At 36.3% G+C, this 20,552-nt stretch overlaps 1 protein-coding gene across 1 annotated transcript in view; it reads left to right on the forward strand.

Moving 5' to 3' along the window:
* Positions 1 to 17,591, forward strand: part of LOC145691570 (uncharacterized) — a 42,593-nt gene extending 25,002 nt beyond the window's left edge. The window contains exons 4-5 of the mRNA XM_081766983.1: positions 6,084 to 6,982; positions 11,838 to 17,591. Of these exons, the coding sequence (XP_081623109.1) occupies positions 6,084 to 6,982; positions 11,838 to 12,489 (1,551 nt within the window). The 3' untranslated portion in view covers positions 12,490 to 17,591. The remainder of the gene's footprint in view (positions 1 to 6,083; positions 6,983 to 11,837) is intronic.
* The last annotated feature ends 2,961 nt before the right edge of the window (positions 17,592 to 20,552 follow it).

Here is a 20,552-nt window from a genome sequence, read left to right on the forward strand (position 1 = left end):
GATACCTAAAAATCAGTTCGTGGGTAATGATACGATATGTTCTAAAGAAAGGTAAACTGTATTATGCTGGGCAAATCATAGACAAAGAGAGCTGCAATTGGAAAGTCAAGTTTACACGTATTAGTAAAAACAGGTACCAATATGATATTCCATAGGCCCGAAAGTGAAGACAGCGATGTGGTTTGTACAGAAGACACTGTTCTGGTGTTATCAGAGTCTACTCTTGCTTATGGAGGGCTTAAGTTTGGTGGCATCTCTTTTAAAGGTCTCAATTTGCAATAATTCAAAATATGTTGCAATTGTATATAATGTAAATAGTGTTTTTCATACCAAACAAAAAATATTTTCGTTTGTTTTAAAAACTTCTCTATTAAATTCATATGAACATATGGACCTCTTACTACAAGAAAAACCTTTTAAGGTTTTAAATATTAAAGTTGCAATAGTGCTACGATAGATATCAACCTTTGCGAAATATTGGGTAAGTACATATTAAAAATATTTTCTGTAGCCCGTTAGAAAAACCGCACAACTATGTAATATATATCAAAATGTTCACACAACTCATAAGTAGAATTTTATAACGACAATTAAGAGTACGTTCAATGTAGCTCCATTTATGGGACTACTTTGAACACGTATATTTCATTTATTTTCTAGCTAAAGACATTATCTGACAACAATGGTTATCATACAGAGTGATAGCACTCTTTTATGCCATGGATTTAAAAATATAAAATTTGCTTACATTATGTTGTTCACAAGAGAGTGTGTTTTTATCGCATCAAAGTAGCCCCATTTGACGGTAGCCTTAAGGAGAGCATCCTCTCCTTTAGTCTAGGGTTACAATAAGCCTCATTCTCCGGAGGTCGAATTATGACTGAATACGGCAATCTTCAGAGCTACATAAGGCAAAGACTGCTAAGAATACCAGTAGTTATAGTTATGAACTAGGTTACCATTTAAAACTGGTCTCCAACTGGAACATTATCGATTAAGAATAAAACGTGAAGAACAAATCGAACTGGTATTCTACAACAGAATATCAAAATTTGCCAAGACAAGGGGAGCTCGATTTAAAAAGGAAAACTGAATAACAATGTCTTAGGAGATTGATACTACCTCTAGTTAAGTAGCTAGGTTTGTTATCAAACTCTCTTAGACACAAACTAAAAGTGATTTAAACATATGTTCCCACACAACCCATTCAAAAGAGGAATTTGGAGGATTTTACGAAGAAATTACGGAGCCAAATAGTAAACAAGGAAAACCACTAGTTGAGACATTACCATGGAAAACTTAAACGCCAGAATCGGCCATAAATTAAATAACAAATAGGAAATTTCGGATATGGGGAACAAGATAAACATAGAAAATTTTTAGTAGAATTCACCGAAGATGAGATGTATTATGAATTTCTTCTTCAAGAAAAAGCCCGAGGGAAACAGACATCCAAGCGAAACTGACTGCACCATGTCAAACAGAAGACATGTGATTGAAGATTGCAATTTTCTCATTAAGTTCAATATAGAAACTAACTATCTAATGGTAAGTTGTAACTGCATCTTAAAATCGAACGGGAAAGAAGAAAGCTTGTAGAAAGACAAACACATAGAAAGAAGATTCTTAATAAAATAGCGTTACGTATTTCAATTGAATACGAAGAAATTTTTGCCGCACTAGAGAAGGATATTTCAGAAGCTAAAAAAAGAGACCACATGAATTCTCATCGACACAGTTACAGAGAAAGAAAGTATAACGATGGAAAACGAGAAGATCCGCCATCTGGTGAAGGAATGAAGATTGGCACAGACAAAGTGATACACAAAATACAATATATGGAATTTTGCAAAACAATACGGGCATTAAGAAGGCAAACCAGAACCTAAGCAATAAACGAAGCCAAATCTTAGGAAAAAAGAAAAAAAACGCAAAGAAATACTAGATATATAACAACAATTATATACCAAATTACATTCAAGTGAAGAACCAAAAGGAAAAGAATAATAATAACAATAAAGATGAAGAAAAGAAGGATATCCCTCGTGCTCAACAGGAGGTTGCATACCCAATAAGGAATATGCAAAGAAGGAAGGTATAAGAAGATGGAGTTACGTAATTCATACTAAAGGAAACTGGTAAAGACACGGAAAGATCCTAGCGCAGTTTTATACTACTTGTCTTCCAAGAGTTACAAGTTCCCGAAAGATGTCATGATTATACTGGTACATAAGTAAGATTTCAACGAAATGGAAAACAGACTTCCCATTCAAGAGAACACGATGGGTTTAGAAGTGATTCTAGCACACTAGATCACATTCAGATAATGTGAGAACTAATAGATAGGTCAAACTAATGTAAGTTACTTAAATAGTCTTTGACTGAAAAAAAAAAAAAAAAAAAAAACGATTCGGTGAAGAACTCTGCGATTATATTAACGCTCTTAAATCAAGTGGTGTCAAACAAACCAATGTTAATATCAAACTGTTTGGGTGTACATAAGAGTAGAAAAGAGGTATAACAGGATGATATTACTTTTCCCAAGCTTTTAACAAACATACTGAGATGTAAACGGGAAGCATCTGATCCGTCTTCGTTTCGCTGATTTCATCGTTTTCTTCCCAAACATCAACACAGAACTGTGAGTTACGATACATAAGCTTCAGTTGAGAAGCAAGGAAGTCATTTGAAAAGAAATACGCAAAAGATGACAGTGATGTTTGACAGCTTAGTAAGAAAATCAAGGACAGAGGTTGAGAGTGCTGAATTAGAAGCGGATAGAATTAGATAGACGTAGGTATCTATCTAGGATAGAAGATGTCTAAGGGTGGCAGCATTAAAGAAGAAATAAATAGGCGAAATAACTTCAGCTGGAGAGCATTCCGGAGGAACAGTGTCATATCGAAAATTAAAATGCCGTTGTGGTTAAAGCGTAAAATTTTCAATAAACGGTGCTTTAATCTATAGATCGGAGACGTGAATACTAAAAGTCAGTCATTCACCCTTGCATACTACATGAAGAGATATATGTTAGTAATCATCCGAAAAGATAAGAAAGGAATATCATAGATCATGGAAAATAACAAAAGTGAAAGATATTCTACTGAAAATAAAGACATCGATATGGCATTGGGTCCGATATTTGCACAGAGAAATGATACGTTAAAAAAAAATGAGTAGATGAAAAGAGGCCAACGGAACACCCTCATATACTACATGGTTACAGAGGCTGTTCAGCCTACGTTTGGCCGATTTCGTTCCTTCCCCCTCCCGGGCAGAATGGACTTACCCGACCTGGCTCGTAGCGTCCTACAGTGTTGTGCAGTGGCAGAGTTGTTTTTCCGCGCGGACGACAATAACGCACAAAACAGGACCATTGTTGTGAATGTTGTGTTAAATTTGTTTCCAAGTGTGTAAGTTTCCGCTCTGTGACCAAAATGCCGTCCAAACTAAGCCGTTTTTGGGAAGGCTATGTTGGGGATCTTTATGACACCCAGTTTAGTGTTTCTGTCATTAGAAAGCAGTGCAAGAAGAATGGTTGCAACATCAGTTTAAGTGGAATAAAAAATGTAATTAAAAAGTACAAGGGCAACAAAGCTCCACCATTTGGATCACCAACGAAGTTGCCTAGGAGGCGGGAATGCACCAAGGAAACCTCCACCATGCAGAGGAAACTTCGCGAAATGGCAATGCAAGAAAATTCGCCAACACAAAGGTGTATGGCTAATCGTCTTGACGTGTCTTTGGGGACTGTGAGCCGAACGTTACACCATCAACTCAAACTGGAAAAAGTCATGAAAGCTCGCGACCATCTTCTCACGGATGCCCACCAAAAGAAACGAAATTGTAACGCCCGGAAGCTGTACGAACGACATCTGGGAAAACAAAGGTGGAAGTACGTCGTAACGCTCGATGAAGCATGGATTTACCTTTCCGACTCCTGCAAACCAAAATCCATCACGTAACGAGAGAAAGGCGCCAAGAACTTCAGAAGGTTGGTCCGTGTCTGTAAAGAATCCTTCCCAAAAGGGTTCATGGTCGTTACTAACTACTGTTACCGAGGTAAACTGAAGATTCGTAGGGTGGCGAAGAACTGCAAACTAAATTCGCAGTATTTTCAGGAGCAGATCATGCGGCCGATCTACGAGCATGAAATTCCAACAGTGTACGGAAATGACGCCAATCTTGTGCGCATTCACATGGACAAGGCCTCATCACATACCTGACGAACGTCCCTCGCATTCTACAGGGAGATGGAGGAGGCAAGTGGTATATAGGTGATACCTTTCAATGAAGTACCTGTTAAATCTTCAGATGCAAGTCCTATGGACTATTGTGGATTTGGATTGCTGAAGCGGGCTTAGGAAAACAGCGTGTGACAACTGTGGAAGGACTTTGGAAAGCTGTGCAAAGGGAATGGGATAAGATTCCCCTCCCAGTTCTTCAGAGAAGCCTATTACAGTGAAAATTACGCTGTCGGCCTATTGTTAGGAACCAAGGGAAACACATCGACCATTTACAGACCTGGCACCATGGATTCCTCCAAATTTTTAGCTAAGTCAAAATTGGCCAAATGTAGACTGAACAACCCCTATTATTGTTTTCCTTTTGGTTTTTCACTTGAATGTAATTTGCTATATAATTGTTGTTATATATCTACTATTTCTTTGCGTTTTTTTTTCTTTTTTCTTTCTTCCTAAGATTTGGTTTCGTTTATTGCTTAGGTTCTGGTTTGCCTTCTTAATGCCCGTATTGTCTTGCAAAATTCCATATATTGTATTTTGTGTATCACTTTGTCTGTCAATCTTCATTCCTTCACCAGATGGCGGATCTTCTCGTTTTCCAATATCCTTCTCTAGTGCGGCAAAAATTTCTTCGTATTCAATTGAAATACGTAACGCTATTTTATTAAGAATCTTCTTTCTATGTGTTTGTCTTTCTACAAGCTTTCTTCTTTCCCGTTCGATTTTAAGATGCAGTTACAACTTACCATTAGATAGTTAGTTTCTATATTGAACTTAATGAGAAAATTGCAATCTTCAATCACATGTCTTCTGTTTGACATGGTGCAGTCAGTTTCGCTTGGATGTCTGTTTCCCTCGGGCTTTTTCTTGAAGAAGAAATTCATAATACATCTCATCTTCGGTGAATTCTACTAAAAAATTTCTATGTTTATCTTGTTCCCCATATCCGAAATTTCCTATTTGTTATTTAATTTATGGCCGATTCTGGCGTTTAAGTTTTCCATGGTAATGTCTCAACTAGTGGTTTTCCTTGTTTACTATTTGGCTCCGTAATTTCTTCGTAAAATCCTCCAAATTCCTCTTTTGAATGGGTTGTGTGGGAACATATGTTTAAATCACTTTTAGTTTGTGTCTAAGAGAGTTTGATAACAAACCTAGCTACTTAACTAGAGGTAGTATCAATCTCCTAAGACATTGTTATTCAGTTTTCCTTTTTAAATCGAGCTCCCCTTGTCTTGGCAAATTTTGATATTCTGTTGTAGAATACCAGTTCGATTTGTTCTTCACGTTTTATTCTTAATCCGATAATGTTCCAGTTGGAGACCAGTTTTAAATGGCAACCTAGTTCATAACCATAACTGCTGGTATTCTTAGTACTCTTTGTCTTATGTGGCTCTGAACATTCCTTATTCAGTCATAATTCGACCTCCGGAGAATGAGGCTTGTTGTAACCGCAGGCTAACGGAGAGGACGTCTTCCTTAATTAAGGCTAGTCTATCTTTGCCAGATTAGTAGTATTTGCGTTTGTTAGTTCATTGCAGTAATGCATTTATATCAGGATAATTGACGTTATTTTATCTTCCGTGAATATAATTTCTCTACATGTTTGAGTACCCAGGAGTGATCAGTGTTATTGCTTCTATGTCTAAGTATTTACAAAAGGTGCTCTGGTATTCCTTTCCTACATATAAACCTTTCTGTGGGAAGCTGCTCTTAAAAGCCTAAGAGATTCTTACGTCTCGTATATCCTAACATATAAGAGTTCATCATCATCATCATTTCGTGTAGAAAGAACACTTTCGTATTTATTTCTAGTAATTGTTATTTTTCTTTTGACAGATATATGAACAGCTGAATGGGAACAGAAATGAAAAGACACTGACTGATTTTGGAATGAATATACTGAGTAATATAAGTGAGGAGCACCAACAAGATTTGTGTGAAACTGACTGCAATATGGATATTGAGGAATGGGCTTTCAGTTTAAAACCTGAACCGGAAGACTGTGGAGAGAATTTTGAAGATGTATTGAATACTCTCATTATGGATCCAGAAGAAGAGAATGTAAGTTGCGATTGGTCCTCGGCCGCAAATATAAGTAGTCAGAGTGAAGAGAGTGAAGTGGAAAAAGAAAACGAACCGGAATTGAGTGATAAAGACGTTGAAACAGATGGTGAAGAAAAGTTGTCGAAATCTGACAGTGATTTTTCACAAAATAGTGGACATTGTGCACGGACTCGACAGTATTTCAAAGTAAGACATAAACAGTCTTCTTCTGAAGGTAAAGATGAAAGTTGTTTAAACAGTGTTCCTGCATGTGATAATATTACTGTTCAACACAGTATGCCGTCTATGCAAACTGAAAAGACTACAGATTATGAAAGTGATCATAATCAAGTGAAAGTAGAGAACAAGCTAGAATCGAGTCATGAAAAAGCTGAAACAGAAAATGAAAATGAAGTTTCAGCATGCGAAAGTGATCATTGTGCACGAACTACGCAGTACGTAAGACATAGACATAAAAAGCTCTCTCTCGAAGACAAAGATAGTCAGATCGTTTCGTCTGATAATATGTTTGTACAGAATAGCATACCGTCTATAAATTGTGTAAATAGTAAAGGATCCAACTGTGTTAGTGAATGTAATGAACTAGAAAAACCAACTCCGGCCGTGATACCTGAAGAAAACACTTGTAAACTTTTCGTGAAAAAGGAATTTGATACTGCAATTCAAAACAGGTATGTATGCAAGATTAATTGTTGTGTATATGTAGGTAGAAGAAAATTTTAATAGTTCTAAACAAACGTTTTACATCCATACATGCTTCACACATCAGTACGCATTCCCCCTCCAAAAGAAATCCGGATTTTTTCGAAATTTAATACAATAAATTCCTTCATAAGGGTTAGCAACAATATAAATTCTCCATCTGTCAAACGTATCGAATTTCTGCGAGACTTGATGGAACATATTTTGGAAGACAAATTTATTATAATTGATGAAAGGTTTCAAGCAACAATCTGTACGAGAAAGTTGTTCAGTATATGGAAACCAGTATAAGGCTTTGACTATCTACATAGATTCTCGCAATGGAAAGTCACTTATTTTTAATATTTCACAGTAAGACTGAACCATGTTGAAAGCAGAGCTTGTAATAGTTATATCATGAGAGAAGGACGCAGAAAAGTTACAATAAAATTAAAACAATATAGATTGTATTTTGATAATTTTCCCCAGTGTAAATTAACCGATATATTTCGGACAAAACTAAACCCATTCATAGTATAATAATTTTAGATAAGTTTTAAAAGTTTCTGTTATGACCCTTAAAATAATTCGCTACATAATGTTTTCCGTGTGCTTTTTACCTGTTTCACGTATTTGTCGTGATAATGGGCATCAGATTTTGCCAGCAATGTATCGACTACTGTTACTGTGTGCTGTTCGAAAATTATCTTGTTTTAATAGGCCTACATCAATGTATGCATAACGCATTAATTGTATAAAAGAGAGCAAATATTACCTGTGTGGTGCGTCTTGAGGTATTATTTTTCTTCAATATTTCGCAAATCTCACTGTTTGCTTATTCATGTAGTCCTAATCTCCGGATTACATTTTAAACCACTGTTAAATTCGTGCTTTTTCCCTTGCGTTTGAGAAAAAGGGAAACTTTAGGTTAAAATTTATTAGATTTATATGCCTTTTTTCTTCTTCTTAGAGTTGATAACTGTATACTGAAACAATTTATGATGATCACAAAGTGTCTGCTATCATTTGTTTTTAGATATTTAATATAGCTAGGTGAAATTATATGAGTTGTGTTTACCCAAGAAGGATTAAATACAGTATCCGACATTCCATTCCGCATTCTCCGACGTACGATAAAAATAAATAAAAAAATCGGCAACAAGAATTACAAGTAGTGAGTGTAGTCTATTTTTTGTTGCTGCCGACTTTACTGCGTGGCGTGTGAGTCTGCACTATGACTCATGTGTCTGTCATTTAGTGCAGTGCATTTTACCATTGTATGCAGCGACTTAGCTACGCAGGAACGTCACTCGCCAGGAAAGTATATTACACTTAAAAATGTCCTTCAGTCATCACAGAATAGAACTTTTGAAGTACCGCACGTATCGGCGGTGCCCATCCATTTCATGGTCCGTGACGCGGATTTTTTCTTATATGTCTTTCCTAGATCAAGAAGTACTGACTGTAAATTTAATCAATGCTTCTCGCTTCTTTAGTGTAATATTTCCCCATTTCCTCGCAACTCATAATGAATAAAAAGCATTCTGGTATTCAGATAATTACCCAATAAATATTTCAGTCGTGTCCTTCCCTTCCCCTGAAGGAAGCACGGGAAGTATTTCGAAGCTTTTAGCAGAATTCGCCAGATTTTAGTGGTACTTCGGAAAGAGAAACTAGATAAAATTTTAAAGGATGAAAATTGTTAACCATGCCCCCTACAAACCAATCACTACCTGCCTCGGAATACCATTAATCCATCCCAGGCAGTGAATTAGTCGCAGTATTAGATGGCAAAATTAGTTAGTTTTAGTTGAAAAACTAAGTTAAGTGAAATATTTTTTCTGCGTCCCTCTCCAAATTGCACATGACCTTGAGCATCAAAAATGGAAAACGTATGGGGGTCATGCAGTACCATAAGGATTCCACATAACTCTTGGTAATTCGCATACTACATTTGGATAGTTTCTACCATTCACAGAGGGGGATATAATATTCTTCAGGAGATTCCCTCTTCGTACAATATTTTTATGAAATTTTGAGCGATTCCTTTTTTTCCACTGTGCAGATTACTTCTATCTCATTTACGGAAGTTTTACGGTGAATGGTGTATTATTTTTAATAAAATTTACCAGGACTTGACAATGCTTTGGAACTCAGAATTGGAGAAAATGTGCGAAGTAATTAATTTAGAACCCCTTCCCCTAATCAAACACTTATCTGCCGTGAATAGTTATAATCACGTCCATTAGAGAAGATAGAGCTAGTTCCAATGCATTATTATTGGTTTCAGATGGAATTTAAAATAATTTTAGACAGAAATTCAAATTAGTTGAAATATTTCTCTGCCCCCCCCCCCCCTTTCAAAAGAAGTAACCTCTTGACATTCTGAGCATCATGATTCCCCCATCTGGTACGTACTGCATTAAACTTAAGGGAATTCTGTAACTGTAAATTCATTTTTTAAGTTAATTTTTCATATTTTCTCGAAACATACTTTTTTTTTTTCGTAGGTCAGTTGTCAAAAAATAGTGGAACACGCGTTTAATTATTTTACGGGCGTGGGCAGTATTCAATTACTATTATTTGAGGTTGGTATCTCTGCGGGCCCTGCAATGCAAGATAGAATGCATCGCGCCAGTTGTTCTACTATTGTATGCCGTTTGGTATGAGATGGAGTGTTCGTCAGCAGCTCATCGTGCGTTTACTGTGGAAACGTATTTTAAGAATAATGGAAGTGCCATAGTTACGCAGGGGAAATTCAGGCAGTATTTTCGAGTAGGCTGTTATGGTATTATTCGTGCTCGACACACAGTAAAGAAATGGATTGGTAAGTTTAGATAAACCGCTTGTGTAACCGACAATAAAATGGAACGAAGTGAAAGAACTGTACGAACCTCTGAAAACATAAAAGGGGGTAAGACGCTCTATCGACCAGAGTTCAATATTGTCCGCTTCTCTGCATATGTCAGTGCGATTGATGCAGCGTATTTTGCACGACAATCTCCATTACCACCCATACGAGATACAGGCTGTTCAGGAAAAGCCAGCATGTTATTGTGAGTTTTAAGGAAACCGTTTTGTGAAGACTTTTTGCGGTTACAAAAGAAGAAAGGTATATTGCGCAATTTGATGGTGTCTGATGAAGCTCATTTTGAGCTGTGTGGTTTTGTGAACAAACAACACACTCGATATTCGAGTAATCGAAATCCACAGCAAGTTCCATAAATAAAAAAAATAATAATAATAATAATAAAAAAAAAATTTAAAAAAAATCCTCCATAATAAAACAGTGACACTGCAACTTTCGGATTGTAGGGTCTATATATTCAACGATGACCATGGCTGTGCAGTTACAGTAACGTCAGAAGGATACGTGCATATACTGAGAAACTTCCTGTTTCCATGTCTTCGGCGGTTAATTTTGATCTCACCAGAGTCTACATGCAGCATGATGGATCTACAGCCCGCACACATGGCTCGCCAGTCCATGAGTGCTTTGCGCTTTGTTTTCGGAAAGTGTGTGATCTCCCTATTTGGAAGCAGTAAACGGCCTTCCAGCTCGCCAAATCTATCCGTGTGTGATTATTTTCTTTGGGGATCTTTGAAGAGCAAGGTATTCTCAACACAAGTACCAGATATCACACCATTAAACCGAAGAATTCAGGAAGAAGTGCGTGCAATTCGGGAGATACGCTTATGCGTGTCGGGCATCATGCGCAACGGACATCATCTACATGACGTGATTTTTAAAAAGTGACCATACCGATAGTTGTAATTACTGTAATACGTATGTGTAACCACTGTATATGTAGTGGCAAGCCTTTCTGATGTATTTTTTATCAACAATACACAGATTACATGAGTAGTGAGTTATTTTTGTATGTTTCAAGTCGTAGTTGAACGCTGCCCAACCCTATAAATGAAAAGTCGAAATATCAAATTTGATGTATCTAACGCTAAGAGATTCCGAGATAATAGACATTTTTTTTTAATAATTGCAAATCCCATTTCTCCCCTCCCACATCGAATTTTCAAAAGTTCTTTCTTACTGGTGCCTTACGTCACCAATCATATGCAGCGTCTAAATTTCAAGTTCTAGTTTAGGCAGTTTGGCCTAGACGTTGACCAGTCAATCAAAAACTTATTTTATATAGAGAGGTGAAAAGGTCAGAAAACTCCAGCTATTACGAATGGCTCACGAGAAGAACATTCTTGGCTGTCGATATGGCTGACATCAAGGAGATAATTATTGTGTTTCGTGGTTACCAAGAAAAGTTGTAGAATAACATTTCCCAATTAGAATATTGGATATGTGTATTGTATATCAAAATAAATTGATTATGCATTTAAGCCAAAGTGTGGGGAATATGCAAAAGAAAGTCGTTATATTTTTGCCAAATCGGATAGAAAACTAGTTGTTTCTAGTTTGTCTCTCCTACCAAAATATGCGTTTGCAGAGGAATGTACTTTGAACGTATCATACAATCATTGCAGTTACTTGGCTTAACTGTGAATTCATATACTTCTGCAATGGAGCAATGGATCGTTAGTAGAAGTAAATTGGATGACAGTCATGTGACTCCCTAAGAATACTCAAATAAATAAATTTTAGATTGGATAATCTGCATAGCTTATTGATCTCGGATTTATGAACAAACTAAACTGCCTTGTATAGATCTTTCTATGATCTTTAATCGCAATCTCATTTTGATGTACTTTGTATCAAAGCTGTAAATCACGGCAATCAACAGCTTTTTTGTTTGACCATTAGTCAGTTTATATAAGAAAGACTGTGTTTAATTTTAAGAAAATTCATGTAATTAAATATTTTTAAATTTGTTCCAGGTCTTTTTCGGATCACGAACGAAATAGTGATGAAGATAATGATGATAGAAAAGACAAAGTGTTGATAAATGATGGTAAAAAAGAAGAAATTGTGGCCAGTTGTTCCTTGAACAGTAGTGACATACCTGCAGAACACAGTGAAAGTCGTATCATTGATACTGCTCAGCGGGATGTATCTGAGTCTTCCCAGCAAAGCAGCAGGAATGATTTACAGGAAGAACCCGTAAGTGAGACTGGCAAAGATGGTGAAATCGAAGAGTGCTTTAAATGTGGAAAAGAATTGACTACAGATCCCAAACAGAGAAATCCAAAAGACGATTCTGGACTATGTCCGGAATGTTTTGCTCAGGAAACGAGCGCAGAACCTGCCGAAGAAGAAGAATCCTGTATCCAGTGTTTCGCATGTGACATGCCATTTTCTTCAGAGAGTGAGATGATGGAACACATGCAAGTGGACAGAAATGATGAGAAGTTGTATAGGTGTCGAATCTGTAATAGATCCTTTCAATCGAAACAGTGTTACGATTTTCATAGCAAAATGCATCCTGCCAAAACATCGTTTTCTTGTGATTTCTGTGATCAAGTATTTTTTGAAGTTCAAAATCTTGAAGCTCATAAAATAATACACAAATGGCAACGTCGAACTAAATAAATGTGCTACATGAAAGTGGAAGTAATTTCGGCGCTTGTGTTGTCCAGTAAAGCTGAACAAATAAATTAGGGACGAAATAAAAGTTCCGTAATTTCAGTAATATGACTAGAATGAATACCTTAAAGAAATATCTTTGAAGTTACACAAAACAACAAACAAATAATAGTTAAGTACCTTTGAAAAATGCAGATTGACACATACGTTTGATGCTCTAAAGTCACTCCAACACAAGGTTGATCTTGCTTCCACATGTTAACTGTTATTAGTCACTGCCTCCAGAGAGAAAAAAAATGTATATGATGATTGTTGATGAAGGCCTCATTTTAAAGCGAATTACCAATTACAGTTTGATAGCTGACTGCAAAAGGTAATCGTATGTAAGCAAAGCGGATTTTGTTGTTGATTGTAAATCGTCTTGTTCTTGAAGTTACAAATGCTGTAAACCAAAGAAGAATACTCCAAGAATGAGTATTTGTGCGCAAGTAAAAGTATTTTTTCACCTCACGTTTTAGTTACTTTTTATTAGTTTGCAGAGTAATACAATATACTTGATTGTTATATTATAAGCTTAGCAATGTTTTAGTTATGCTATTGATTCTTCCAGGTGCGAGCGAGGGTAAAAGAAAAAGCACTTTTCGTTTTTTCTTTTTTTTTTTCTTTCTATATCGTATGTAAAATTTTATATTTTCATTTGATAATTCTTTTAATTTGTGCAACATATTTCTTAACGTAGAGTAGCAGAAATTCACAAAACTCGGTAAGATTTTAGTGATACCTAGAGAATATGTAGCTTTCTTTCTTTATATTTTTTCTTAGACCAGAAATTTTCTAAGAATAAAACAACAAAAAATTGTGGATCGGGTAGAAAATTTCTTTCTGAGCTCGAATTATGAGAGAATACAAAGGCCATTCGAAAAGTTCTCTGAATGTCTCAAAGTTGGTAACATTAGTTTGAAACGGAGTACGTTATTATTATCATGGGTTGTATGCTGTTATGACAACTTGGATCATTATTTGGATCAATCATATAGTTACAATTCCAATGCATACTGTTTTTTTTTTTTTTTTTTTAATTTACTTTAATTTATTTATTTATTGAATGCTGAGCGGTCATCAACTGTTTGGTGTAGGGTGTTACGGCAACGAAAGTAGATAATGATATAATAAAAAGCTTTCTGACGGACTCAGCTCCGGCATTTTCAACTGTTTTCAGTTGAACTTCTGAGTTCTAACGTGGTCGTGATAGCCTGAAAGATGATATCATTACGGACAACCAAAATTTGTCAATACACCAAACATAACTGAAAAGTTCCAGATATGATACTCCAGGATCGCCGATATTGCTGTAACTTTAGGCATTTCAGTTGAATGATTACTTCACAATGAACCGAAGAATTGTGCATGAAGAGACTGTCAGCAGAGTGAGTGCCGCGACATTTGACCAAAATCGAATCAGAATACATATCTCTAGGGACGACTTAGCCCGTTTTAAGAAAAACCCAACTATGCTTCTATTCATAACCATCAATGAAACACGGCTACACTACTAGACTCCAGAAACCAAACACCAGTCAAAGCAATGGAAACATTATGATTTTCATCCCTAAAGAAACGTGTTTTAAAGTTTATCGGAAAGATTATATCTTCAGTTTTTAGGGATAGAGAAAATATCCATACTGAATCAGGGTGCCCACCTAACCATGAATAAGCCGTGAATTTCGTTAACAAACATTGAAAAATCTAGAAAAGTTTCAGATTAATAGAAAAAGGTTATCAGAACAAAATAAAAGTCGAAAGAAGTACTAGTACTAACGTAACGTACTGACCGTCGCGCTGGGTTGCTTTTGTTGTCATTAGTCAGTAAAGGTTATTTTTATAAACTTTCCGACTGTGAATTTGAAACTTGAAACTTTCCTAAACTGTGAAAAAGTCGTGAATTCGATTACTTAGTTTGAATGGGAACCCTATGAGTTTATATTTCATAAAGCAATTGCATAAAGTTTGATAATATTGTGTTGAAGCACTATTCCTCTCCCCTTGGATCTCCGTTAAGTTTGGACTTTTCCGACTTGGACAGTTCCAAGGGAGGAGTCATTCCGTGAACACTTGCAATCGTACTTTGTCGGGAAATGACTATTTGAAAATGGAATAATGGATTAAAATTATGCTCTCCAACAGAAACACCCCAAATGCTGATCGAGGCATACGTGATATTTGTATGTCCGATTCTTTCAGCAGCATAAACGTTTTTAGGAGGCGGAGGAAAGCATTGAAGACAATGATCATTCAGGTAGGCTGCGATCTTCAGTTACTGACACGAACCAACTGAGACCTAGTGAACTTGAACAGGGAATCTGTTTGGCGGGTTATTAAAGCATTAAACATGAAGAAAATTTGTGACAAGGTTGTGTGGAAAGTCTCTTGCACGGGCAAAATGAGTGCCGTCAAGAATTGTGCACTGACATATGTTACAACAATTCGAAAATGAACCAGATTTGCTGTCGTCTATAACTACCTTCGGTGAAACAAGGATTTTTATTTTAACCTACAGCTCGGAGACTAAGCGGCAATCCATACAGTGGAAGTGCCCAGGTTTCCCCAGAACGAAGAAAGGACTTAAAATATAAGGATGCGTGTGTTCTTTGGGAATTGTAATCTTTGAGTGATTTCTTATTGGTGGGACAGTCAGTCAACACTATTACATTGAGATTTTGACCAAACTTCTCGAAAAAGTTAGGAGAAAGAAGCGTAAACCGTGGAAATTGAATGGATTCTGCACCAGGACGGCACATCAGCACATAAGCCTTTGTCTGTCAGGCAGGCAGTTTTGGGCGCGTATAAACATTACTGTCATAGAACATGCTCCCCTACGCGGATCTGAACCGTGTGATGTGGTACTTTTCGCGAGATTTACGTCTGGTTTCAAGGGAAAAGTAAAACGTCACTTGGTTCAGATCTTTTCACTTTAGTTCACCTTTTGTTGTAATGAAAAAAGTCAAATCGAAAACAACATACCTCTCAACGTGAATTCACAGAAAATAACTTCCAGTATTGCTATCAACAGTATTACCAACGTCCTAGCCGCGCTGACATACCGCTTCTCGTGGGATCATTAAAGTCAAGCAGTGCCAGGTCTGATCAAAAGAAATATGAGTGACCGTTATTACTCACCAAATGTGGCGTCCAACCAGCGTCGTGAGGACAATTGGAGAGCTACTTGAAAGAAAGAAATAGCAAACTCCAGTCTAGAAAGCCAGAATTAATTGCAAAGGGAACTGATGTACTGACCAGACATTACCCATAATCCGGCTAGCAGGTCCTGGCCGAAGGACTGTTGCACCAGAGTTTAGTTAATTGTTACTAATTTTCAAGAGGTAAATCAATGTTCTGCACGTCATTCCGAGAACGTTTCAAATCCTCGTAAACAAAACATGGTAAAGCTTTGAGGATAGTGAAACTCAGTTTATTTTTGTTGTAATTTTGCAGAGTTTATTTTTCTGTTTTGTCGTTGAATATCATGTAAATGGTTGGCGTAATGTAGGTTTTTGTGTTCATTTTACTATTATGATTTTTGGTATAGTATGCAATTGATGTCAAATTCGTATATGCGGTGCAATAAGGAGTTAACGCTCCTTGCAAAACTAGTTGTGAAGTAAAATTCAGTAATTTCTGTTTGAGTTTAAAAAAAAAAAAAAAAAAAAAAAAAAAAAAAAAAAAAAAAAAAACCTTTTCAAATTACGTGTGATCTTGGTGGTATTGCAACTGGTTGTAATATGCAACTGTCCTAATATGCAACGCATTGAATTGAAAGTGAGGTACCGTTCAGAAAATATTCTATGCAAGTAAATGTGATATTATAAATGCTTTATAAATTCAATATATTTGTGACTTGTGTTAGAAAATTAGAACTTGCTGATTTCATTTCAATAGTTAACGTGAAGAAAGTTAATAATGCTGAAGTACAGTATATCGTGTTTGATAGGTTACAAATAAAATTAAGTTTGTGCGATTATTGTCAGGCAAAGACAAAGAATAATAATCTGCTAGTTAATAATTAATTTTGCTACATATTCAGTACATAAATAACAATTTCTTCCAGAAAAATAAACACAATAATTGCAACAGTACGACATACATTCAAGCGCCATCACAGATGTTTATTATTTACGATTTTCTTGAAAGCTACGAGTTGGAATTTACCCAGAGGCGTGCTGTTTTGTTCAGTTCGATGTCATCTATTGACTGACATATGTCTTATCTTCGGATAGTATTTTAGTTAAACAGAAATTAAAATTTAAAAGTTTAGGTAATTTCAGGGTAACTATATTAGTGTGTAAGTGGTATACACGTTGTGGTCAAAGAGATCCCATTAACTACATTATGTATTGTCGTCTTAATAATGCCGTAATGAAGATTTAATGAGGATATGCAACTCAGTTTCACATCAATAAGGGTAATGATTTTCGTACAGCATTAATTTTTTGATTTACAAAGAAATTACTTTTTCTCTATTTTCTCAAAAAACTACGCATGAGGTTTTACACTCACCTGTATCATTTTGTTCACCACAATAAGATACATTGATTGTTAACACCTAGTCTTACCATAAATACTGTCTTAACTTTGAGGATGACTGTACTAACGTCCGTACAAGCGAGCAACGTCAAGAGCGGTATCGTGAAGCGTGAGTCATTGCTGGATGAGATGAAGAAGTGTAAAGGTGTCAGTTGTAAGTGTTCAAGATGGAATGGGACGAGTATAAAAATCGTATGGCCGTGATGGCGTTGCACAAGGTAGTAAAATCATCAGGGGAATTAGTAAAAAAAAAAATAGGTGCAAATTAGTAAAATAAAATCGTTTACCGCAGTCTCCAGCGCTTTGTTAAGACTTGAACTGTGAAAGATCGCATCAAGGAAGACCACGCACAGTACGAACACCAGAACTTGTGAAAGCAGTGGCGGCTCGTGCCCGATGAAATCCAGTTAGAAAACAGTCAGTTTGGTTCATGAGCCACAGATACCGAAAATGTCTATGTCTCGCACGTTAAGCAGTAACCTGGGACTTCATGCTCATAAACAACGCAAGGGACATCTCCTGACAAATGAACTGAAGTACCAGAGGCTCCTGAAAGCAAAATGCTTACTTAAGCGTTACGCAACAAATGGGCATCGTCGAATTCTTTTCATTGATGGAAAAGATTCAATGTTGAGGAGACTTTCAATGCACAAAATGACAGGATATATGCTACTTGCTACATCCTATAGAGAAGCTGGTGGAAAGGCTCCAAGAATTCAAAGGGATCAGCATTCTGCCTCAGTCATGGTGTGGTGGGTTTTGAGCTACAAGGGAACAACGGAGCTTCATTTCTGTGAAAACGAGGTCAAAACGTCAGCCAGGCGACCGCCAACCGAAGACCGTCAGCCAAAGTGTACCAGGAGACAGTGCTTGAGACTAGTCAAGAATCTCACCAACATCCTCTTCCATGGACAGAACTGGAGCTTCCAACAGGACTCAACTCTAGTACAAAAGGCAAGGATAACCCAGTAATGGCTAGAGGCAAAAGTTCGGACTTTATTTCCACTTCAGATTGGCCTTCTGCAAGTCCGGACCTAAACCTTCTGGACTACAAATTGTGGTCTAAGTTTCAGGAGACGGCTTGCAAGAAGAGACATCCCAATATTGAAAGTTGAAAGAGGTCTCTTCGGAAGGCAACTGCAGATTTTCTAGTTAATGTGTTCCATAACGCAATTGATGAGTGAACCATAAAAACTTAAGGACTTTGTGCATGCTAATGGTGCTAATGTGACCATTTTGAATAGTTATTTGTGATTTTGGTTCATAATACATCCATGTAACTCATGTTATTAGAATATTAAAACATCTCTAACCATTTTGTGTCAATATACTTAAAACTTTGAGACAGTAGTTATGGTAAGACTATATACGGGAGGGGGGCAAAAAAAAAAAAAAAAACGAATTGAAAGAACGCTGCTGTTCCTAGGCGTAATAGAGAGTTCTCCTGCTAGGTGGGTCTAGTAGAGACCTTCCCAGATCAGTTGGCCAAGCGGCGTCTGCGTAGGAGGTTAACGTTTGATCGTATTATTGTTTTTCTCAACTGTTCTCGTTCGCCGCCTGCGAAATCGTTCTGACAGATTCAAAGGAACAAGGAGTGTGTTTGCTTCCTACTTGGAAAATCGGAAACGAAAACTTACCAAATGCTTCAACAGGCTTTCAAGAAGGATACTATGAACCGCACACAATTTTATTTTGAGTAATTTGGGCGCTTTAAGTGTGGTGAGATGAGTGTTGAAGACCGTGCTCGTTCTGGGTGCTCTTCATCATTTCGAAACGACGAAAACATCGAACAAATCTGCCCCAAAATCAGCGAGGATTGTCGTTTCATGATCGATGATATTTCAAAACAGGCAGGAGTGAGTTGAAGCTCGTGCCAGCGTAAGGTTTTGCAAATGAGACATGTTGCCGCTAAGTTTGTTTCTCGCCTGCTCACACAGGATCAAATCATTCGTTTGAATTTGAGCCAGGACTTGAAAAATCAGATTGAAAGTGATCCAAACTTTTTGACCAACATGATGACATTTTCGGAGAATTAAACAAAATCTAAAAGGAAAATGTTTTGATGGTGTAGAGGCTGTGAAAAGAACTTCGCAGAGCGCATTGGATGATATAAAAGTTTCACAGTTCCAGAGGTGCTTCAAACAGTGGGAAAGAAGATGGGAAAAATGAATCGCATTTAATGGAGAGTACTTTGAAGGAGACTGAAAGAATTTTGTAAAAAATGTAATAAATTATTTTTAGAACGAAAGTCCGGTTTCTTTTGGGTCCTCCCTCATATATATCATTGGACTTTTTTTTAATTAAATGGTAATTATATAATATTATAGCGTTTAACAGAAGAAAAATATACAAATATATTCAAAGATCAATATATATATCTCATATATATATCATATATATATAATTTTCTCATATATATATATATATCAGATTACATCGAGTTGGAAAAGATAACACGCTTGAAGGTAAGTTTCAGTGTCTAGTTTTTGGTAAAATCGAGAAAAACAAAACTTTTGTGGTGCTAAAAATATGTTATTCGTTACCAACAATAATTGACATTTTTTTGTTTTGCTGGAAGAAAACCTCACTTAATATATGTAGCAAAATACACTTAATTAACAGATTGCTGTTTGTCTCTTTTCCTGGCGGTGATACACATACTCTTTATGTATATATTACTTATAATATTGTAGAATTTTCCTCATTTCACTAATTTCATCAGTTAATAATTAGGGGAAGTAAAGAAAAGATTCAGTTAATAATTAGGGGAAATAAAGAAAAGATTTAAGAGAATTTACGTCTCACCTTCCCATTGTAAGGAGAAGAAACATTTCTGATTGTATATAGTGAGCTCTCACCTAATCGGAAATTGATTTTCTTCACAATATCTGAGATTTTTTAAAATTATTATTTTAAGTTGTTCAGGTGGATAACACTAATCAATAAGATTGAAATGTTTGGTTCATATATTGTGCTTTATGAGCTTTCGAAAATTGCATAATGTGTAATTGATTTGTTCTTGTTTACTTGTTATACAACGTACTCGAAAAAGAACGTAAACCTGACTTTGACCAACAACAGCTCGAAAACCAACATCCTATTTAACGTTATTTATGTATGTATATAATTTTTGTATGATAGGAGATTGAAGGATGAAACAAAAACGAATTTAACTAGGTATAATTATGTTTATAAATACGAGCTTGTATTTAACAATTTTATCTTTTTAACTAATTAACAGTGGCCAGCGTTTTCCGTTGTTTAAACATGAATTTATATGAATATAGCTAAAACATTAATCAAAATAAATTTTACGAGCAATCCTTAGGGTTTTCCCGTTTCCTCCCACTTTTTTCATTCCACCATTTCATTCATTACTCATTACTCACCGTTCAGTGGTAGAGCGTTCACCTCCGGTGCTTGGGGTCCCTGGTTCGATCCCAGCTCGCGCCGTGTGGATTTTGTGGTGGACAAACACCGTGCTCGTG

Source organism: Thermobia domestica, chromosome 1, assembly GCF_964235325.1.
Source record: "Thermobia domestica chromosome 1, izTheDome1.hap1.1, whole genome shotgun sequence".
Classification (NCBI taxonomy): Eukaryota; Metazoa; Arthropoda; class Insecta; order Zygentoma; family Lepismatidae; genus Thermobia; species Thermobia domestica.